This window comes from Tachyglossus aculeatus, chromosome 23 (genome assembly GCF_015852505.1).
Source record: "Tachyglossus aculeatus isolate mTacAcu1 chromosome 23, mTacAcu1.pri, whole genome shotgun sequence".
NCBI classification, from domain to species: domain Eukaryota; kingdom Metazoa; phylum Chordata; class Mammalia; order Monotremata; family Tachyglossidae; genus Tachyglossus; species Tachyglossus aculeatus.
This window is the reverse complement of record NC_052088.1, coordinates 41,834,220-41,857,929: the sequence shown is the minus strand read 5'-3', so window position 1 is coordinate 41,857,929 and position 23,710 is coordinate 41,834,220. Positions and strand designations below refer to the sequence as shown.

At 52.0% G+C, this 23,710-nt stretch overlaps 1 protein-coding gene across 4 annotated transcripts; it reads left to right on the top strand.

The window, feature by feature from the left end:
- The first annotated feature begins 256 nt into the window (after positions 1-256).
- On the top strand, positions 257-17,837 carry VRTN (vertebrae development associated). 4 transcript variants are annotated; one of them, XM_038765862.1, is made up of 3 exons: positions 257-329; positions 9,776-9,892; positions 15,892-17,837. In XM_038765862.1, exon 3 carries the CDS (start codon positions 15,893-15,895, stop codon positions 17,600-17,602), a length of 1,710 nt encoding a protein of 569 aa, XP_038621790.1. In that variant the 5' UTR covers positions 257-329; positions 9,776-9,892; position 15,892; the 3' UTR covers positions 17,603-17,837. The 4 variants fall into 4 exon arrangements, with proteins under 4 accessions (XP_038621790.1, XP_038621789.1, XP_038621787.1 ...); XM_038765861.1 differs by having other exon boundaries at positions 15,889-17,837; XM_038765859.1 differs by having other exon boundaries at positions 263-329; positions 9,776-9,829; positions 15,889-17,837.
- Positions 17,838-23,710: the final 5,873 nt, after the last annotated feature.

The window sequence follows — 23,710 nt, the reverse complement described above, 5'->3', positions numbered from 1 at the left end:
CCCGGCTGGCCCTTTAAGAGCCGGGGGTCTCCAGACAATAGCCATTATCGCCTTAGCTTTGGAAGTGACCCCCGGCACGGCCACCGCCTTTCATCTCGGGGACAAGAGCGGTGGAGGATGGCCAATTTCCTGGCGGGGGGAGGGGAGGGGCCGGGCTTCGGCCCACCCACCCCCCGGCCCAGTTGGCCCCGGGGGCTTCCAGCAAGATGGCCCAGGCCCGGTGGGGGTCCAGCACAGTGTCCGGCCGGGGCCTCGGGGCTCCCCCCGCTCCCCCCATCGCCATCTAACCCTCCAGGCCCGGGAGCCACCGCGGAGGGGACCCGAGACAGGTCAGTCGCAAATAATAAGAATAAAAGTGGCGTTTATTAAGCGCTTCCTAAGGGCCGAGCACTGTCTGAGCGCCGGGGACGTTACAGGGCGATCAGGCTGGCCCATATGGGGCTCACACTCTCCATCCCCAGTTTCCAGATGAGGGAACTGAGGCCCGGAGACGAAGAACTGTGATAACGGTGGCATTTAGTAAGCGCTTACTACGTGTCGAGCACTTTTCTAAGCGCTGGGGAGGTTACAAGGTAATCAGGTTGGCCCACGGTGGGGGCTCACAGGCTTCATCCCCATTTTCCAGGTGAGGGAACTGAGGCCCAGAGACGAGGAATAATAGCGATGGCATGGACTGTGGGTAGGGACCGTCTCTAGATGTTGCCAACTTGGACTTCCCAAGCGCTTAGTCCAGTGCTCTGCACACAGTAAGCGCTCAATAAATACGATTGATTGATTGATTGATTAAGCGCTGACTACGTGCCGAGCACTGTTCTAAGCGCTGGGGAGGTTACAAGGTGATCAGGTTGGCCCTCGTGGGGCTCACAGTCTTCATCCCCATTTTCCAGGTGAGGGAACTGAGGCCCAGAGACGAAGAATAATAGCGATGGCTTTTATTAAGCGCTGACGAGGTGCCGAGCACTGTTCTAAGCGCTGGGGAGGTTACAGGGTGATCAGGGTGTCCCACGGTGGGGGCTCACAGGCTTCATCCCCATTTTCCAGGTGAGGGAACTGAGGCCCAGAGACGAGGAATAATAGCGATGGCTTTTAGTAAGCGCTGACTAGGTGCCGAGCACTGTTCTAAGCGCTGGGGAGGTTACAGGGTGATCAGGTTGGCCCACGGTGGGGGGCTCACAGGCTTCATCCCCATTTTACAGGTGAGGGAACTGAGGCCCAGAGAATAATAATAATGATAATGATGGCATTTATTAAGCGCTTACTATGTGCCAAGCACTGTTCTAAACGCTGGGGAGGTTACAAGGCGATCTGGTTGACCTACGGGGGGCTCACAGTCTTCATCCCCAGTTTCCAGAAGAGGGAACTGAGGCCCGGAGAATAATAATTATAATAATAATGGCATTTATTAAGCGCTTACTAGGTGCCAAGCACTGTTCTAAGCGCTGGGGAGGTTACAAGGTAATCAGGTTGTCCCACGGTTGGAGGGGGGGTGTTTACTGAGGCCCGGAGAATAATAGTAATAACGATGGCATTTATTAAGCGCTTACTATGTGCCGAGCACTGTTCTAAGCGCTGGGGAGGTTACAAGGCGATCAGGTTGGCCCACGGGGGGCTCACAGTCTCCACCCCCATTTTCCAGATGAGGAAACTGAGGCCCAGAGAAGTGGAGGGGTGGGATTTGAACCCATGACCTCTGACTCCCAAACCCGAGCTCTTTCCACTGAGCCACGCTGCTTATAACAATGATGATAATAATGGCATTTATTAAGCGCTTACTATGTGCCAAGCACTGTTCTAAGCGCTGGGGGGGGATGCAAGGCGATCAGGTTGTCCCACGGGGGGCTCACAGTCTTCATCCCCACTTTACAGATGAGGGAACTGAGGCCCGGGGAATAATAGTAATAATGATGGCATTTATTAAGCGCTTACTAGGTGCCAAGCACTGTTCTAAGCGCTGGGGAGGTTACAAGGCGATCAGGTTGTCCCACGGGGGGCTCACAGTCTCCATCCCCATTTTCCAGATGAGGGAACTGAGGCCCTGAGAATAATAATAATAATGATAATGATGATGGCATTTATTAAGCGCTTACTATGTGCCAAGCACTGTTCTAAGCGCTGGGGGGGGGGGATACAAGGTGATCAGGTTGTCCCACGGGGGGCTCACAGTCTTCATCCCCATTTTCCAGATAAGGGAACTGAGGCCCAGAGAAGAACAATAATGATGGCATTTGTTAAGCGCTTACTATGTGCAAAGCACTGTTCTAAGCGCCGGGGTGGTTGCCTGGGGCCCCGAGCCAGGTCAGTAATAACTAATAATAATAATAATAATAATATTCATTCATTCAATCGTATTTATTGAGCGCTTACTGTGTGTGGAGCACTGTACTAAGCGCTTGGGAAGTACAAGTTGGCGACATATAGAGATAATAGCATTTATTAAGCGCTTACTACGTGCCAAGCACTGTTCTAAGCGCTGGGGGGGATACAAGGTGATGAGGTTGTCCCTCAGGGGGCTCACAGTCTTCATCCCCATTTTCCAGATGAGGGAACTGAGGCCCAGAGAAGTGAAGTGACTTGCCCAAAGTCACCCAGCTAAGTGGCGGAGGCGGGATTGGAACCCACGACCTCCGACTCCCAAGCCCGGGCCCTTTCCACTGAGCCACGCTGCTTCTCTGGAGGGCGCTTAGCACAGTGCCCCGTGACCAGTGCGGCCCCATCGAAGAGGAAGGGGAGTCAGTGTTGGGTCTCTCGATGTTGCCAAGCGCTTAGTCCAGTGCTCTGCACACAGTAAGCGCTCAATAAATACGGTTGAATGAATGAATGAATATATGTCGTCGACTTGGACTTCCCAAGCGCTTATTACAGTGCTCTGCACACAGTAGGTGCTCAATAAATACGATTGAATGAATGAATGAATGAATGAATATATGTTGCCAACTTGTCCTTCCCAAGCGCTTAGTCCAGTGCTCTGCACACAGTAAGCGCTCAATAAATACGATTGAATGAATGAATCCATGAATATATGTTGCCAACTTGTACTTCCTAAGCGCTTAATACAGTGCTCTGCACACAGTAAGCACTCAATAAATGCGATTGAATGAATGAATGAATACATGTCACCGACGTGTACTTCCCAAGCGCTTAGTCCAGTGCTCTGCACACAGTAAGCGCTCAATAAATACGGTTGAATGAATGAATCCATGAATATATGTTGCCAACTGTACTTCCTAAGCGCTTAGTACAGTGGTCTGCACACAGTAAGCGCTCAATAAATACGGTTGAATGAATGAGTGAATATATGTCACCGACTTGTACTTCCCAAGCGCTTAGTCCAGTGCTCTGCACACAGTAAGCGCTCAATAAATACGGTTGAATGAATGAATGAATTTATGTCGTCGACTTGTACTTCCCAAGCGCTTATTACAGTGCTCTGCACACAGTAGGCGCTCAATAAATACGATTGAATGAATGAATGAATGAATGAATATATGTTGCCAACTTGTCCTTCCCAAGCGCTTAGTCCAGTGCTCTGCACACAGTAAGCGCTCAATAAATACGGTTGAATGAATGAATCCATGAATATATGTTGCCAACTTGTACTTCCTAAGCGCTTAATACAGTGCTCTGCACACAGTAAGCGCTCAATAAATACGATTGAATGAATGAATGACTATATGTCGCCGACTTGTCCTTCCCAAGCGCTTAGTCCAGTGCTCTGCACACAGTAAGCGCTCAATAAATACGGTTGAATGAATGAATCCATGAATATATGTTGCCAACTTGTACTTCCTAAGCGCTTAATACAGTGCTCTGCACACAGTAAGCGCTCAATAAATACGATTGAATGAATGAATGACTATATGTCGCCGACTTGTCCTTCCCAAGCGCTTAGTCCAGTGCTCTGCACACAGTAAGCGCTCAATAAATACGGTTGAATGAATGAATCCATGAATATATGTTGCCAACTTGTACTTCCTAAGCGCTTAGTACAGTGCTCTGCACACAGTAAGCGCTCAATAAATACAGCTGAATGAATGAATGAATATATGTCGTCGATTTGTACTTCCCAAGCGCTTAATCCAGTGCTCTGCACACAGTAAGCGCTCAATAAATACAATTGAATAAGTGAATGAATGAATGAATAGACTGTGAGCCCACTGTTGGGTAGGGACCGTCTCTATATGTTGCCAACTTGTCCTTCCCAAGCGCTTAGTACAGTGCTCTGCACACAGTAAGCTCTCAGTAAATACGATTGAATGAATCAATGAATGAATTTTTCTTCTAGACTGTGAGCCCGCTGTTGGGTAGGGACCGTTCTCTAGATGTGGCCAAGCGCTTAGTCCAGTGCTCTGCACACAATAAGCGCCCAATAAATACGATTGAATGAATGAATGAATAGAGTGTGAGCCCCTTGTTGGGTAGGGACCGTCTCTAGATGTGGCCAACTGCTTAGTCCAGTGCTCTGCACACAGTAAGCGCTCAAGAAATACGATTGAATGAATGAATGAATGAATATATGTTGCCGGCTTGTACTTCCTGAGCGCTTAGTCCAGTGGTCTGCACACAGTAAGCGCTCAATAAATACGATTGAATGAATCAACGAGTGAATTTTTCGTCTAGACTGTGAGCCCGCTGTCGGGTAGGGACCGTCTCTAGATGTGGCCGACTTGGACGTCCCAAGCGCTTAGTCCAGTGCTGTGCACACAGTAGGCGCTCAGTAAATACGACTGAATGAATGATTTTTCCAGGGGAGTCTCCCCCCTGGCAACTCCCTGTCCCGGCCAAGACACACAATGGCTCCTGCCGCCCTTTTTGGGCCCCTCCCCAATCTCCATGAATCCCCCGCCGTCCAGCCCATCCCCTTTGTCCCATCCTGAGGCCTCGCCCGGGAAGCCAGGACGCCTGGGGTCCTCCCTCCCCCCTGCTCCCAAGCGCTTAGTACAGTGCTCTGCACATAGTAAGCGCTCAATAAATACGATTGATGATGATGCTCCCTGTCAGCCTGTGCCACCCTTTCCCCCCCATAATAATAATGATAATAATAATAATAATGATGGTATTTGTTAAGCGCTTACTATGTGCAAAGCACTGTTCTAAGCGCTGGGGAGCTTACAAGGCGATCAGGTTGTCCCACGGGGGGCTCCCAGTCTTCATCCCCATTTTACAGGTGAGGGAACTGAGGCCCCGAGAATAATGATGGCATTTGTTAAGCGCTTACTACGTGCAAAGCACTGTTCTAAGCGCTGGGGAGGATACCAGGTCATCAGGTTGGCCCACGGGGGTCTCCCAGTCTTCATCCCCATTTTCCAGATGAGGGAACTGAGGCCCAGAGAAGTGAAGTGACTCGCCCAAAGTCACCCAGCTGACAGTTGGCGGAGCCGGGATTAGAACCCACGACCTCTGACTCCAAAGCCCGGGCTCTTTCCACCAAGCCACGCTGATTGATTGAGCGCTCACTGTGTGCAGAGCACTGGACTAAACGCCACGTGTCTGTCTGTTCATTCATTCATTCAGTTGTATTGAGCGCTTACTGTGTGCAGGGCACTGTACTAAACGCCACATGTCTGTTCATTCATTGATTCAATCGTATTTATTGAGCGCTTACTGTGTGCAGAGACTGTACTAAACGCCACATGTCTGTCTGTTGTTATATTGTACTTAGAACTCACGACCTCTGACTCCAAAGCCCGGGCTCTCCTCACTGAGCCAAGCTGATTTATTGAGCGCTTACTGTGTGCAGAGCACTGTACTAAACGCCACGTGTCTGTCTGTTATATTGTACTTGGAACTCACAACCTCTGACTCCAAAGCCCTAGCTCTTTCTACTGAGCCATGCTGATTTATTGAGCACTTACTGTGTGCAGAGACTGTACTAAACGCCACATATCTGTTCATTGATTGATTCAATCGTATTTATTGAGCGCTTACTGTGTGCAGGGCACTGGACTAAACGCCACGTGTCTGTTGTTATATTGTGCTTAGAACTCACGACCTCTGACTCCAAAGCCCGGGCTCTCCTCACTGAGCCAAGCTGATTTATTGAGCGCTTACCGTGTGCAGAGACTGTACTAAACGCCACATGTCTGTTGTTTTATTGTACTTAGAACTCACGACCTCTGACTCCAAAGCCCGGGCTCTTTCCACCGAGCCACGCTGATTTATTGAGCGCTTACTGTGAGCAGAGCACTGGACTAAACACCACATGTCTGTTCATTCATTCAGTCGTATTTATTGAGCGCTTACTGTGTGCAGAGCACTGTACTAAACGCCACGTGTCTGTCTGTTGTTATGTTGTACTTAGAACTCACGACCTCTGACTCCAAAGCCCGGGCTCTTTCCACTGAGCCAAGCTGATTGATTGAGCGCTCACTGTGTGCAGAGCACTGGACTAAACGCCACGTGTCTGTCTGTTCATTCATTCATTCAGTCGTATTTATTGAGCGCTTACTGTGTGCAGAGCACTGTACTAAACGTCACGTGTCTGTATATTGTGCTTAGAACTCACGATCTCTGACTCCAAAGCCCAGGCTCTTCTCACTGAGCCAAGCTGATTTATTGAGCGCTTACTGTGTGCAGAGACTGTACTAAACGCCACGTGTCTGTCTGTTGTTATATTGTACTTAGAACTCACAACCTCTGACTCCAAAGCCCGGGCTCTTTCCACTGAGCCACGCTGATTTATTGAGCGCCTACTGTGTGCAGAGACTGTACTAAACGCCACATGTCTGTTCATTCATTGATTCAATCGTATTTATTGAGCGCTTACTGTGTGCAGAGACTGTACTAAACGCCACGCGTCTGTTGTTATATTGTACTTAGAACTCACAACATCTGACTCCAAAGCCTGTGCTCTTCTCACTGAGCCAAGCTGATTGATTGAGCGCTTACTGTGTGCAGAGCACTGTACTAAACGCCACGTGTCTGTCTGTTGTTATATTGTACTTAGAACTCACGACCGCTGATTTATTGGCTGGAAGGGAATCTCCTCTTCTCCCTAGCTCAGCCGGGCGGGCTCTGGTGGGGAACGTGGCCGTTTATTACCGTCTGGTCCTCTCCCAAGCGCTTAGTACAGTGCTCTGCACAGAGTAAGCGCTCAATAAATACGATTGATTGATTGATTGATTGAATGAATGAATGCTCTGGACGCAGGAAGCGCTCAATAGGTACAAATGCCTGGGAGGACTTGGGTGGACGGGTTCAGCTTTTGATGAGCTTCGCCACGGGCGGGGAACGTGGCCGTTTATTCCCATCCGGTCCTCTCCCAGGCGCTTAGTACAGTGCTCTGCACAGAGTAAGCGCTCAATAAATACGATTGATTGATTGAATGAATGCCCTGGACGCAGGAAGCGCTCAATAGGTACAAATGCCTGGTAGGACTCAGGTGGACAGCTTCTGCTTTTGATGAGCTTTGCCTTGGGCGGGGAACGTGGCCGTTTATTGCCATCCGGTCCTCTCCCAGGCGCTTAGTACAGTGCTCTGCACACAGTAAGTGCTCAGTAAATACGATTGAATGAATGAATGAATGTCCTGCACGCAGGAAGCGCTCAATAGGTACAAATGCCTGGGAGGACTCAGGTGGACGGGTTTGGCTTTCGATGAGCCTCGCCGCGGGCGGGGAACGTGGCTGTTTATTGCCGTCCGGTCCTCTCCCAAGCGCTTAGTACAGTGCTCTGCACACAGTAAGTGCTCAGTAAATACTATTGAATGAATGAATGAATGCCCTGCACGCAGGAAGCGCTCAATAGGTACAAATGCCTGGGAGGACTCAGGTGGACGGGTTTGGCTTTCGATGAGCCTCGCCGCGGGCGGGGAATGTGGCCGTTTATTGCCGTCCGGTCCTCTCCCAAGCGCTTAGTACAGTGCTCTGCACACAGTAAGTGCTCAGTAAATACGATTGAATGAATGAATGAATGTCCTGCACGCAGGAAGCGCTCAATAGGTACAAATGCCTGGGAGGACTCAGGTGGACAGGTTTGGCTTTCGATGAGCCTCGCCGCGGGCGGGGAACGTGGCCGTTTATTGCGTCCGGTCCTCTCCCAAGCGCTTAGTACAGTGCTCTGCACACAGTAAGTGCTCAGTAAATACGATTGAATGAATGAATGAATGCCCTGCACGCAGGAAGCGCTCAATAGGTACAAATGCCTGGGAGGACTCAGGTGGACGGGTTCTGCTTTCGATGAGCCTCGCCGTGGGCGGGGAACGTGGCCGTTTATTGCCGTCCAGTCCTCTCCCAAGCGCTTAGTACAGTGCTCTGCGCCGAGGAAGCGCTCAATAGATTAGGAGAAGCAGCGTGGCTCAGTGGAAAGAGCCCGGGCTTTGGAGTCAGAGGTTGTGGGTTCAAATTCCGGCTCCGCCAACTGTCAGCTGGGTGACTTTGGGCAAGTCACATCACTTCTCTGGGCCTCAGTTCCCTCATCTGGAAAATGGGGATGAGGACTGTGAATCCCCCTGTGAGACAACCTGATCACCTTGTCACCTCCCCAGCGCTTAGAACAGTGCTTTGCACATAGTAAGCGCTTAACAAATACCAGCTGTGTGACTTTGGGCAAGTCACTTAATGTCTGTGTGCTGCAATTCCCTCATCTGTAAAATGGGGATGAAGACTGTGAGCCCCCCCGTGGGACAACCTGTTCACCTCGTCAACTCCCCAGCGCTTAGAACAGTGCTTGGCACATAGTAAGCGCTTAACAAATGCCATTGTTATTATTATTATTATTATTCTCTGGGCCTCAGTTCCCTCACCTGTCAAACGGGGATGAAGATTGTGAGCCCCACGGGGGACAACCTGATCACCTTGTAACCTCCCCAGCGCTTAGAACAGTGCTTGGCACATAGTAAGCGCTTAACAAATGCCATCATTATTATTATTATTCTTCTCAGGGCCTCAGTTTCCTCACCTGTCAAATGGGGATGAAGACCGTGAGCCCCATGAGGGACAACCTGATCACCTTGTAACCTCCCTGGCGCTTAGAACAGTGCTTGGCACATAGTAAGCGCTTAACAAATGCCATTATTATTATTATTCTCTGGGCCTCAGTTCCCTCACCTGTCAAATGGGGATGAAGATTGTGAGCCCTCCAGGGGGACAACCTGATGACCTCGTCACCTCCCCAGCGCTTAGAGCAGTCTTGGCACATAGTAAGCGCTTAACAAATGCCATCATCATTATTCTTCTCTGGGCCTCAGTTCCCTCACCTGTCAAATGGGGATGAAGACTGTGAGCCCTCCAGGGGGACAACCTGATCACCTCGTAACCTCCCCAGCGCTTAGAACAGTGCTTGGCACATAGTAAGCGCTTAACAAATGCCATCATCATTATTCTTCTCAGGGCCTCAGTTCCCTCACCTGTCAAATGGGGATGAAGACTGTGAGCCCCCCGAGGGACAACCTGATCACCTTGTAACCTCCCTGGCGCTTAGAACAGTGCTTGGCACATAGTAAGCGCTCAACAAATGCCATTATTATTATTATTATTATTCTCAGGTCCTCAGTTCCCTCACCTGTCGAATGGGGATGAAGACTGTGAGCCCCCCATGGGCCAACCTGATGACCTCGTAACCTCCCCAGCGCTTAGAACAGTGCTTGGCACCTAGTAAGCGCTTAATAAATGCCATTATTACGATTATTAAGCGCCTGGGAGGACTCAGGTGGACAGGCTCCGTGAGTTTCGCCCCTCTCCCTGGCCTCCGAGTTCAAGGGAGGCACCTGAATCGGGTCAGCAATCACCCCCCCGGCTTAAAAGCGTTGCCTCTTTCCTCCGCCCCTCTTCCCTCCGCAGATCCCGGCAGCCTTTCCCGGTTTCGGCCCTCCCCGGAATGCCGTCGGGATCCCGGTAAGCGCTCACCACGTGCCGAGCGCCGGGCCGGAGAGAGCCCGCGCCCGTTTTCCCGACGAGGTAACCGAGGCCCAGGGAAGCGGGGCGACCCGCCCGACGTCACGCGGCGGGGCGGGGGGATTAATAATAATAATAATAATAATGGCATTTATTAAGCGCTTACTATGTTCTAAGCGCTGGGGAGGTTACAAGGCGATCAGGTTGTCCCACGTGGGGCGCACAGTCTTCATCCCCATTTTACAGATGAGGGAACTGAGGCCCAGAGAAGTGAAGTGACTTGCCCAAAGTCACCCAGCTGACAAGCGGCGGAGCTGGGATTCGAACCCAGGCCCTCTGGGGGTCGCGGCCCCCTCACCTAAGAATAAAGGTGGTATTTGTTAGGCGCTTACTGGGGGTCCAGCACTGTCCTGAGCGCCACCGGGGAGGGGATACGAGGTTGGGACCGTCTCTGTACGTCGCCGCCGTGCCCTTCCCGAGCGTTCAGTCCAGTGCTCGGCGCACGGTAAGCGCTCAATCATCAATCGTATTTATCAATACGATTAATAATAAATAAATCCGATTAATAAATACGGTCGGATGAATGGATCCCCATTTTCCAGATGAGGTGACCGAGGCCGAGGGAAGCGACTTGGCCAAATCAATCAATCAATCAATCGTATTTATTGAGCGCTTACTATGTGCAGAGCACTGTACTAAGCGCTTGGGAAGTACAAATTGGCATCACATAGAGACAGTCCCTACCCGACAGTGGGCTCACAGTCCAAAAGGGGGAGACAGAGAACAGAACCAAACATACCAACAAAATAAAATAAGTAGGATAGAAATGTACAAGTAAAATAAATAAATAAATAAATAAATAAACAGAGTAATAAATATGTACAACCATATATACATATATACAGGTGCTGTGGGGAGGGGAAGGCGGTAAGGCGGGGGGATGGAGAGGGGGACGAGGGGGAGAGGAAAGAAGGGGCTCAATCTGGGAAGGCCTCCTGGAGGAGGTGAGCTCTCAGCAGGGCCTTGAAGGGAGGAAGAGAGCTAGCTTGGCGGATGGGCAGAGGGAGGGCATTCCAGGCCCGGGGGATGACGTGGGCCGGGGGTCGATGGCGGGACAGGCGAGAGCGAGGTACAGTGAGGAGATTAGTGGTGGAGGAGCGGAGGGTGCGGGCTGGGCAGTAGAAGGAGAGAAGGGAGGTGAGGTAGGAGGGGGCGAGGTGATGGAGAGCCTTGAAGCCCAGGGTGAGGAGTTTCTGCCTGATGCGCAGATTGATCGGTAGCCATTGGAGGTTTTTGAGGAGGGGAGTGATATGTCCAGAGCGTTTCTGGACAAAGATAATCCGGGCAGCAGCATGAAGTATGGATTGAAGTGGAGAGAGACACGAGGATGGGAGATCAGAGAGAAGGCTAGTGCAGTAGTCCAGACGGGATAGGATGAGAGCTTGAATTAGCAGGGTAGCGGTTTGGATGGAGAGGAAAGAGCGGATCTTGGCAATGTTGCGGAGCTGAGACCGGCAGGTTTTGGTGACGGCTTGGATGTGAGGGGTGCTGCAGAGCGGCGGGGCCGGGATGTTTTTAATTTATTCATTCATTCATTCAATCGTATTTACTGAGCGCTTACTGTGTGCGGAGCACTGGACTAAGCGCTTGGGAAGGACAATTCGGCAACATTCATTCATTCAGTCGTATTTATTGAGCGCTTACTGTGTGCGGAGCACTGGACTAAGCGCTTGGGAAGTACAAGTTGGCAACATTCATTCATTCAATCGTATTGAGCGCTTACTGTGTGCGGAGCACTGGACTAAGTGCTTGGGAAGTACAAGTCGGCAACATTCATTCATTCAGTCGTATTTATTGAGCGCTTACTGTGTGCGGAGCACTGGACTAAGCGCTTGGGAAGTACAAGTCGGCAACATTCATTCATTCAATTGTATTGAGCGCTTACTGTGTGCGGAGCACTGGACTAAGCGCTTGGGAAGGACAAGTTGGCAACATTCATTCAGTCGTATTTATTGAGCACTTACTGTGTGTGTAGCACTGGATTAAGCGCTTGGGAAGTACAAGTCGGCAACATTCATTCATTCAATCGTATTTATTGAGCGCTTACTGTGTGCGGAGCACTGGACTAAGCGCTTGGGAAGTCCAAGTCGGCAACATCTAGAGACGGTCCCTACCCAACAGTGGGCTCACAGGCTAGAAGGGGGAGAATGGCATTTATTATTATTATTATTAATAATAATAATAATAATAGCATTTATTCATTCATTCATTCAATCGTATTTCTTGAGTGCTTACTGTGTGCAGAGCACTGTACTAAGCGCTTGGGAAGGACAAGTTGGCAACATCTAGAGACGGTCCCTACCCGACAGCGGGCTCACAGTCTAGAAGGGGGAGAATGGCATTTCTTATTAATAATAATAATAATAATAATAAGCATTCATTCATTCAGTTGTATTTATTGAGCACTTACTTTGTGCAGAGCACCGTACTAAGCGCATGGGAAGTCCAAGTTGGCAAAATCTAGAGACGGTCCCTACCCAACAGCGGGCTCACAGTCTAGAAGGGGGAGAATGGCATTTTTTATTAATATTAATAATAATAATAATAAGCATTCATTCATTCAGTTGTATTTATTGAGCACTTACTTTGTGCAGAGCACTGTACTAAGCACTTGGGAAGTAGAAGCTGGCAACATATAGAGACGGTCCCTACCCGACAGCGGGCTCACAGTCTAGAAGGGGGAGAATGGCATTTATTATTATTATTATTAATAATAATAATAGCATTTATTCATTCATTCATTCAATCATATTTCTTGAGCGCTTACTGTGTGTAGAGCACCGTACTAAGCGCTTGGGAAGTCCAAGTTGGCAACATCTAGAGACGGTCCCTACCCGACGGCGGGCTCACAGGCTAGAAGGGGGAGAATGGCATTTAATAATAATAATAATGATAGCATTTATTCATTCATTCAGTCATACTTATTGAGCACTTACTGTGTGCAGAGCACCATACTAAGCGCTTGGGAAGTCCAGGTTGGCAACATATAGAGACGGTCCCTACCCGACAGTGGGCTCACAGTCTAGAAATACGACTGAATGAATGAATGAATCCAGTTGGATTTATTGAGCACCTACTGTAGCGCTTAACAGATACCGTCGTCATCCCGTCTTTTTCCATATTTACTATTCTGTTTATTTTGATAAGGATGTGCATCTAGCTTTACTTTCATTCATTCAGTCGTATTTATTGAGCGCTTACTGTGTGCAGAGCACTGTACTAAGCGCTTGGGAAGTACAAGTTGGCTTTAATTCTGTTTATTCTGATGACTTGTCCAAATGTTTTGTCGTCTGTCTCCCCCCTTCTAGACGGCGAGCCCGCTGTCGGGTAGGGACCGTCTCTAGATGTCGCGGACTTGGGCTTCCCAAGCGCTTAGTACAGTGCTCTGCGCTCAAGAAATACGATTGAATGAATGAATCCAGTCGGATTTATTGAGCACCGACTGTAGCGCTTAACAGATACCGCCGTCATCCGTTCAGTCGGATTTACGGAGCCCCTACTGTAGCGCTTAACAGATACCACCGTCATCCATTCGGTCGGATTTATTGAGCACCTACTGTAGCGCTTAACAGATACCGCCGTCATCCGTTCGGTCGGATTTACGGAGCACCTACTGTAGCGCTTAACAGATAGCGCCGTCATCCGTTCGGCCGGATTTATTGAGCACCTACTGTAGCGCTTAACAGAAACCGCCATCATCCATTTGGTCGGATTTATTGAGCACCTACTGTAGTGCTTAACAGGTACCGCCATCATCCATTTGGCCAGATTTATTGAGCACCTACTGTAGCGCTCAACAGATAACGCCGTCATCCGTTCAGTCGGATTTATGGAGCCCCTACTGTAGCGCTTAACAGATCCCACCATCATCCATTCAGTCGGATTTACAGAGCCCCTACTGTAGCGCTTAACAGATACCACCGTCATCCATTCGGTCGGATTTATTGAGCACCTACTGTAGCGCTTCACAGATACCGCCGTCATCCGTTCAGTCGGATTTCTCGAGCCCCTACTGTAGCGCTTAACAGATACTGCCATCATCCATTTGGCCTGATTTATTGAGCCCCTACTGTAGCGCTTAACAGATACGGCCGTCATCCATTCGGTCGGGTTTATTGAGCACCTACTGTAGTGCTCAAGAGATACCGCCATCATCCGTTCAGTTAGATTTATTGAGCACCTACTGTAGCGCTTAACAGATACAGCCATCATCCGTTCGGTCGGATTTATTGAGCACCTACTGTAGCGCTTAACAGATACCGCCGTCATCTGAGAAGCCGCACTAGATAAGCAGCGTGGCTCAGTGGAAAGAGCCCGGGCTTTGGAGTTAGAGGTCATGGGTTCGAATCCCGGCTCCTCCACAAGTCTGTTGTGTGACCTTGGGAAAGTCACTTGACTTCTCTGAGCCTCAGTTCCCTCATCTGTAAAAATGGGGACGAAGACCGTGAGCCCCACGTGGGACAGCTTGACATCGCATCCCCCCCAGGGCTTAGAACAGTGCTTTGCACGTAGTAAGCGCTTAACAGATGCCATCATTATTATTATTATCCGTTCGGTCGGATTTATTGAGCCCCTACCGTAGCGCTCAACAGATACCTCCGTCATCCGTTCAGTCGGATTTCTGGAGCCCCTACTGTAGCGCTTAACAGATACTGCCGTCATCCATTCGGTTGGATTTATTGAGCACCTACCGTAGCGCTCAACAGATACCGCCGTCATCCGTTCAGTCGGATTTCTCGAGCCCCTACTGTAGCGCTTAACAGATACCGCCATCATCCATTCGGTCGGATTTATTGAGCACCTACTGTAGCGCTTAACAGATACCGCCGTCATCCGTTCAGTCGGATTTATAGAACTCCTACTGTAGCGCTTAACAGATACCACCGTCATCCGTTCAGTTGGATTTCTGGAGCCCCTACTGTAGCGCTTAACAGATACCGCCGTCATCCATTCGGCCGGATTTATTGAGCACTTACCGTAGCGCTTAACAGATACCACCATCATCCGTTCAGTCGGATTTATAGAACCCCTACTGTAGCACTTAACAGGTACCGCCGTCATCCATTCGGTTGGATTTATTGAGCACCTACTGTAGCGCTTAACAGATACCACCATCATCTGTTCAGTCGGATTTATGGAGCCCCTACCGTAGCGCTTAACAGATACCGCCATCATCCATTCGGTCGGATTTATTGAGCCCCTACTGTAGCGCTCAACAGATACCTCCATCATCCATTTGGTCGGATTTATTGAGCACCTACTGTAGCGCTTAACAGATCCCACCATAATCCGTTCAGTCGGATTTATTGAGCCCCTACTGTAGCGCTTAACAGATACCGCCATCATCCATTCGGTCGGATTTATTGAGCCCCTACTGTAGCGCTCAACAGATACCGCCATCATCCATTTGGTCGGATTTATTGAGCACCTACTGTAGCGCTTAACAGATCCCACCATAATCTGTTCAGTCGGATTTATTGAGCCCCTACTGTAGCGCTTAACAGATGCCACCGTCATCCATTCGGTCGGATTTATTGAGCCCCTGCTGTAGCGCTCAACAGATACCGCCGTCATCCGTTCGGCCCGATTTACTGAGCACCTACTGTAGCGCTTAACAGACACCGCCATCATCCATTCGGTCGGATTTATTGAGCACCTACTGTAGCGCTCAACAGATACCGCCGACATCCGTTCGGTCGGATTTATGGAGCACCTACCGTAGTGCTCAACAGAGACCGCCATCATCCATTCGGTCGGATTTATTGAGCACCCACCGTAGCGCTAACAGACACCGCCATCATCCATTCGGTCAGATTTATCGAGTGCCTACCGTAGCGCTCAACAGAGGCCGCCGTCATCCGTTCGGTCGGATTTATTGGGCGCTCTCGGCGGTCGGGAGGTGGGCCGCGCCCAGAGCCGGGCCCGGTCCGGGAGGGGGCGAGGAGGACGGCGCCGGTTGGCGTCCGGGCCCTGACCCTACCCTCCGCCCCCCCCCCCAGCAGGATGACCCCCCGCCAGCAGCTGGTCCACTCGGTGCTGAAGGAGCTGCAGGAGGCGGCGGAGTGCCCGGGCCCGGAGGGCCTGACCAGCGCGGCGCTGGAGGCGGAGCGGACCCTGTCGTCCTTCTCCCTGCCCGGCTGCCGGCGGGGCGGCCCGCTGGCCCGGGAGGTGGAGGTGGACGCGGCGGCCCGCAGCCTGTACCCGGAGGACGCCCCCCGCCACATGCTGCCCCTGGCCGGGCGCGGGCCGGGCAGCCGCCTGTTCGAGGCGGCCAGCCTGCTGCTGTGGGGCAGCCCCCGGCTGAGCCCCGAGCTGCGGGCCCGCACCGTGGTGGAGATGGTCGTGCACAAGCGCTACTACCTGCGGGGCATGATCGACTCCAAGGTGATGCTGCAGGCCGCCCGCTACTCCCTCTGCTCGGAGGAGTGCCCGGAGATGAGCGGCCTGGCCCCGGCCACGCTGGAGGCCATCTTCGACGTGGACGCCCAGGCCAGCTGCTTCCCGGGCAGCTTCAGCAACGTGTGGCACCTGTACGCGCTGGCCTCCGTGCTGCAGCGCAACATCTACTCCATCTACCCCATGCACAACCTGAAGATCCGGCCCTACTTCCACCGGCTCATCCGGCCCCGCCGCTGCGACCGCTGCCCGGCCACGCTGCACATCATGTGGGCCGGCCAGCTGCTGCCCGGCGGCCGGGCCTTCCGGCCCCAGTACTTCGCCGCCGTGGTGGGCCTGGAGGAGGTGGGACCCCCCGCGCCGCCCCCGCCCCGCGACCCCCTCCTGGCCTCCGCCCGGCGGCCCGGGGTCACCCGCAGCACCTTCTACCGCTGGAAGCGCCAGTCGCGGGAGCATCGGCAGCGGGCGGCCGCCCGCTTCGCGGCCAAGCGCTTCCTGCAGTCCTGCTTCCGCGACGGGCACGGGCTGCCCCTGCGGCGCTTCCGCCAGCTGTTCCCCGACATCTCCCGCTCCACCTACTACGCCTGGAAGCACGAGCTGCGGGGCGGCGGCGGGGGCGAGGCGGCACCACCGCCGCCGGCGCCGGGGGACCGCGAGGCGCCCGCCGCGCCCGCCGCCCTCTTCATGCAGGGCGCCAAGACCTACCTGCAGCGCTGCATCTCCATGAACGCCCTGGTGCCCTACCGCTGCTTCAAGCGCCGCTTCCCCGGCATCTCTCGCTCCACCTACTACAACTGGCGCCGCAAGGCCCTCGACGGCAACCCCGGCCCGCCGCCCCCGCCGCCCCCGCCGCCCCCGCCTCCGCCGCGGCCGCCCCCCCGGGCCGCCCCGCCGCGGGCCGGGCCCTCCCTGTCCGGCCGGCGGCGGCGGATGCGCCGGGCCGCCCGCGGCCTGGTCCAGCGGGGGCGGCTCCCCTTCTGCCGCTTCCGCCTGCGCTACCCGGCCCTGTCGCCCACCTCCTTCTGGCTCTGGAAGGGCCGGGCCCGGCCCCGGGGACCCCCCGCCGCCCCCGCCGCCGCCGCCGGCCCCCCGATTCCCGCGGCCCGTCCGGGCCCGGAGGGCCGCGTGTTCGTCCTGGACGTCATCGCCACGGCCCAGTTCAAGGCCCAGGCCAAGCTGTTCCTGCAGCGGCGCTTCGAATCCAAGACCTTCCCGTCCTACAAGGAGTTCAGGGCCTGCTTCCCCCTGACCGCCCGCTCCACCTACTACATGTGGAAGCGAGCCCTCCACGACGGCCTCTCCCTCGTGGACGCCTGAAGCCGGCGGGGCCGGTTGGGATCCGGGACCATCCGCCGGCTCCCCGAAGAGGAAGGGGATCTCCGGCTCGGAGCGGCCGGGTTGCCGGGAAGCCGGAATCGCGGCCTCCGGGAAGCGGCCCCTCCGCCCGGGGCGGGGGCGACGGTGGCCGAGGGCACCTCTCCGCCCCGGCCCCCCCCGCCGGGCGGGTGACGAGAGGGGACGTGTCCCCCTCGAAGCAATAAAGAGAGTTTTCTCCGGTGGCAGCAAGACCGTTGTCTTCATCCCTTTCCTTCCCCGACGCCCGGCGGAGCGGGAGGGATTCGGGGGAGACTCGGGGCCGGGCCCGGCTCTCCGACGATTCCGATTCTCCGAGGGTTTGGCCGGCACCGAGATCTCCATCCGCCGGTCCGAGTTGCCGGCTTGTCCTTCCCAAGCGCTCTGCAGTCGGTGAGCGCTCAGTAAATAACGGTGGAATGAATGAATCCGGCCGGTGACGGGTATCTATTGAGCGCTTACTGTGTGCGGAGCACTGTGCTAAGCGCTTGGGAAGGACAAGTCGGCGACTTGTCGGGAGCGTACGACGCAACCGAGTCGCTAGCTTGCCCACAGCGAGCTTACTGCCAGTCGGTCCTATTCGGTTGGTAGTTGTTGAGCGCTCGCTCTGGGCACTGCCCTAAGCGCTGGGGGGGGATACAAGGTGATCAGGTGGTCCCACGGGGGGGCTCACAGTCTTCATCCCCATTTTCCAGATGAGGGAACTGAGGCCCGGAGAAGCGAAGCGACCTGCCCAAAGTCACCCAGCTGCCGAGTGGCGGAGCCGGGACTCGAACCCGCGACCTCTGACTCCAAAGCCCGTGATCTTTCCGCTGAGCCACGCTGCTTCTCTAATAATGATGGCGTTCATTAAGCGCTTACTATGTGCTGAGCACTGTTCTAAGCGCTGGGGAGGTGACAAGGTGATCAGGTTGTCCCACGGCGGGGGGCTCACAGTCTTCATCCCCATTTTACAGATGGGGGAACTGAGGCCCGGAGAAGTGAAGCGACCCGCCCAAAGTCCCACAGCTGACAATTTGCAGAGAAGCAGTGGAAAGAGCCCGGGCTTTGGAGTCAGAGGTCATGGGTTCAAATCCCGGCTCCACCACGTCTGCTGGGTGACTTTGGGCAAGTCACTTCACTTCTCTGAGCCTCAGTTCTCTCATCTGTAAAATGGGGATGAAGACTGTGAACCCCACGTGGGACAACCTGATCGCCTTGTATCCCCCCAGCGCTTAGAACAGTGCTTGGCACATAGTAAGCGCTTAACAAATGCCATCATCGCTTAGAATGGTGCTTTGCACATAGTAAGCGCTTAACAAATGCCATCATTGTTATTATTATTATTATTATTATCATCATCATCAAGCACTTACTACGTGCCACACACTATTTTGGAAAGAGCCGGGGCCTGCGGGGCAGAAGGTCATGCGTTCTAATCCCGGCTCCGCCACTGGTCCGCTGGGAGACCGTGGGCGAGTCAATCAATCAATCAATCGTATTTATTGAGCGCTCACTGTGTGCAGAGCACTGTACTAAGCGCTTGGGAAGTCCAGGTTGGCAACATATAGAGACGGTCCCTACCCAACAGCGGGCTCACAGTCTAGAAGACTTCGCTTCTAGAAGTCGCTTCGCTTCTCTGCGCCTCAGTTTCCTCCTCTGTCAAATGGGGATTGAGACCGTGACCCCTACCAGGGGACGGGGACTAAGCATCCATGCCAGCGCTTAGTCCGGCGCCTGGCACGTAGTAAGCGCTTAACAGACGCCATCGTTAGTGTCATTGCTGTGAGCCCACTGTTGGGTAGGGACCGTCTCTATATGTTGCCAACTTGTACTTCCCAAGCGCTTAGTCCAGCGCTCTGCACACAGTAAGCGCTCAATAAATACGATTCATTGCTAGGGAGACTCAAGAATATAATAATAATAATAATGTTGGCATTTGTTAAGCGCTTACTATGTGCAAAGCACTGTTCTAAGCGCTTGGGGGGATGCAAAGTGATCAGGTTGTCCCACGTGGGGCTCACAGTCTTAATCCCCATTTTCCAGATGAGGGAACTGAGGCTCAGAGAAGTGACTTGCCCAAGGTTACACAGCAGACGTGGCAGAGATGGGATTCGAACCCATGACCTCTGACTCCAAAGCCCGGGCTCTTTCCACTGAGCCACGCTGCTTCTCCCAAAGAATATCCGTTTGGACACAGTCCCTGTCCCGCATGGGGCTCACCTTTCATTCATTCATTCATTCATTCATTCACTCAATCGTATTTATTGAGCGCTTACTGTGCGCAGAGCACTGTACTAAGCGCTTGGGAAGTCCAAGTTGGCAACGTATAGAGACGGTCCCTACCCGACAGCGGGCTCACGGTCCAGAATCACTCGGGAGAGCACAATACAACGATATAACAGACCCGTTCCCGTCCATCCGGAGCGCTTAAAGGCTTTTCAATCAATCAATCAATCAATCAATCAATCGTATTTATTGAGCGCTTACTGTGTGCAGAGCGCTGTACTAAGCGCTTGGGAAGTCCAAGTTGGCAACATCTAGAGACGGTCCCTACTTGACGGCGGGCTCACAGGCTAGAAGGGGGAGACGGAGAACAAAACCAAACATATTAACCAAATAAAAGAAATAGAGTAGATATGTACAAGTAAAATAAATCAATAAACAGAGTAATAAATCCGTCCAAACATATATCAATCAATCGTATTTATTGAGCACTTACTGTGTGCAGAGCACTGTACTAAGCGCTTGGGAAGTCCAAGTTGGCAACATCTAGAGACGGTCCCTACCCGACAGCGGGCTCACAGGCTAGAAGGTATACATATATACCTATACATATATACATATATACATATATACCTGTATATATGTATATATGGTTGTACATATTTATTACTCTATTTATTTATTTCACTTGTACATTTCTATCCTATTTATTTTATTTTGTTGGTATGTTTGGTTCTGTTCTCCGTCTCCCCCTTTTAGACTGTGAGCCCACTGTTGGGTAGGGACTGTCTCTATGTGTTGCCAATTTGTACTTCCCAAGCGCTTAGTCCAGTGCTCTGCACATAGTATGCGCTCAATAAATACGATTGATTGATTGATTGATTGATGGAAGGGGGAGACGGACAACAAGACAAAACATATTAACAAAATAAAATAAATAGATTTGTAGGAGGAAGAGTCACAGCCTCAAGGGCGCTTTTATCTTCCTCTCCCGGGCTGAAATCATACTTAATTACGGCATTTATGAAGGGCTCACTACCTGCTAAGCGCTGGGGTAGAGCTACCAGGACACCCCCATTTTACAGCTGAGGAAACTGAGGTCCGGGGAGGGTAGATGGGCCCAGAAATAGCACAGGCCCGAACCTGGCTCTGCTATCTTCCGGGCGTGTGCCTTTAATAATAGTCATAATAATAATAATAATTGTGGTATGGGTTAAGCGCTCTCATTCATTCATTCAATCGTATTTATTGAGCGCTTACTGTGGGCAGAGCACGGGACTAAGCGCTTGGGACAACATCTAGAGACGGTCCCTACCCCCACAGTCTAGAAGAATGTGCCGAGCACTGTACTAAACGCTGGAGTCGACGCGAGATCATCCGGTCGGACGCAGTCCTCGCCCCACCTGAGAACCAATATCGAGCCCCCATTTTGCCAGTGAGGAAACTGAGGCCCACTGTTGGGTAGGGACCGTCTCTTTATGTTGCCAACTTGGACTTCCCAAGCGCTTAGTACAGTGCTCGGCACACAGTAAGCGCTCAATAAATACGATTGATTGATTGTACTTCCCAAGCGCGTAGTACAGTGCTCTGCACACAGTAAGCGCTCAATAAATACGATTGATTGATTGATTGTACTTCCCAAGCACTTAGTACAGTGCTCTGCACACAGTAAGCGCTCAATAAATACGATTGATTGATTGATTGTACTTCCCAAGCGCTTAGTACAGTGCTCTGCACACGGTAAGCGCTCAATAAATACGATTGATTGATTGAGGCCCGGAGATGCGAATTGACTTGCCCACGGCCACACAGCAGACAAGTTGAGAAGCGGCGTGGCTCAACGGAAAGAGCCCGGGCTGGGGAGCCGGAGGTCGTGGGTTCGAATCCCGGCCCCACCAACTGTCGGCTGTGTGACCTTGGGCAAGTCTCTGTGCCTCAGTTACCTCGTCTGTAAAATGGGGATGAAGACTGTGATGTGGGACAACCTGATCCCCTCGCGTCCTCCCCAGTGCTTAGAACGGCGCTTTGCACATAATAATAATAATAATAATAATAATAATGGCATTTGTTAAGCGCTTACTATGTGCCAAGCACTGTTCTAAGCGCTGCGGGGGGATACAAGGTGATCAGGTTGTCCCGCGTGGGGCTCACAGTCATCACCCCCATTTTACAGATGAGGGAACTGAGGCTCCGAGAAGTTAAGTGACTTGTCCAAGGTCACACAGCAGACACGTGGCGGAGCCAGGGTTCGAACCCAGGACCTCTGACTCCAAAGCCCGGGCTCTTTCCACTGAGCCGTAATCGCTTAACAGTGCCATAATAATAATTATTATTCGTTCAATCGTATTTATTGAGCGCTTACTGCGTGCAGAGCACCGGACTAAGCGCTTGGGAAGGACAAGTCGGCAACATCTATTATCTGGGATTCAAATCCAGGTCCTCCAACTCCCAAGGCTGGGCTTTTTAATAATAATAAGAATAATAATAAGAATAATGGCATTTATTAAGCGCTTACTATGTGCAAAGCACTGTTCTAAGCGCTTTTTCCATCGTGCAGGTCCCATTCCCTTCCTTCCAGCCCTTTTTTTCCTTTCCTTCTCTCATTCCCCACCCCTCCTTTTCCACATCTTCCACGACTCCTTGCTGTAAGCGCTTTTTCCATCGTGCAGGTCACATTCCCTTCCTTCCAGCCCTTTTTTTTCCTTTCCTTCTCTCGTTCCCCGCTCCTCCTTTTCCACATTTTCCTCGACACTCCTTGCTGTAAGCGCTTTTTCCAACTTGCAGGTCACATTCCCTTCCTTCCAGCCCTTTTTTCCTTTCCTTCTCTCGTTCCCCGCCCCTCCTTTTCCACATCTTCCTCGACTCCTTGCTGTAAGCGCTTTTTCCATCGTGCAGGTCACATTCCCTTCCTTCCAGCCCTTTTTTTCCTTTCCTTCTCTCGTTCCCCGCTCCTCCTTTTCCACATTTTCCTCGACACTCCTTGCTGTAAGCGCTTTTTCCAACTTGCAGGTCACATTCCCTTCCTTCCAGCCCTTTTTTCCTTTCCTTCTCTCGTTCCCCGCCCCTCCTTTTCCACATCTTCCACGACTCCTTGCTGTAAGCGCTTTTTCCATCGTGCAGGTCACATTCCCTTCCTTCCAGCCCTTTTTTCCTTTCCTTCCCTTCTCTCGTTCCCCGCTCCTCCTTTTCCACATTTTCCTCGACACTCCTCGCTGTCTTCCAAATTCCGCTTTCCAGCCACCGTTATGCGCCACGATTTCTTCATCTCTACCATCTCGCGGACCCACTCAGTGCTCTGCACATCATCATCAATCGTATTTATTGAGCGCTTACTATGTGCAGAGCACTGTACTAAGCGCTTAAGCACACTATGTGTACTAAGCACATAGCGCCTAGCAAATACCATTATTATTATTATTTTTTTTATTATTATTCCCCTCCAGCCCTAGCCACATTTTGGCCGGATTGGAGAAGCGGTGTGGCCGAATGGAAAGAGCCCGGGCCTTGGGAGTCAGAAGACCCGGCTTCTGATCAATCAATCAATCAATCAATCGTATTTATTAAGCGCTTACTGTGTGCAGAGCACTGTACTAAGCGCTTGGGAAGTCCAAGTTGGCAACATCTAGAGCCCAACAGTGGGCTCACAGTCTAAAAAGGGGGAGACGGAGAACAAAACCGAAGCATACTAACAAAATAAAATAAATAGAATGGATCATCATCATCAATCATATTTATTGAGCGCTTACTGTGTGCAGAGCACTGGACTAAGCGCTTGGAAAGTCCAAGTTGGCAACATATACAGTCCCCACCCAACAGCGGGCTCACAGTCTAAAAGGGGGAGATGGAGAACAAAACCAAACATACTAA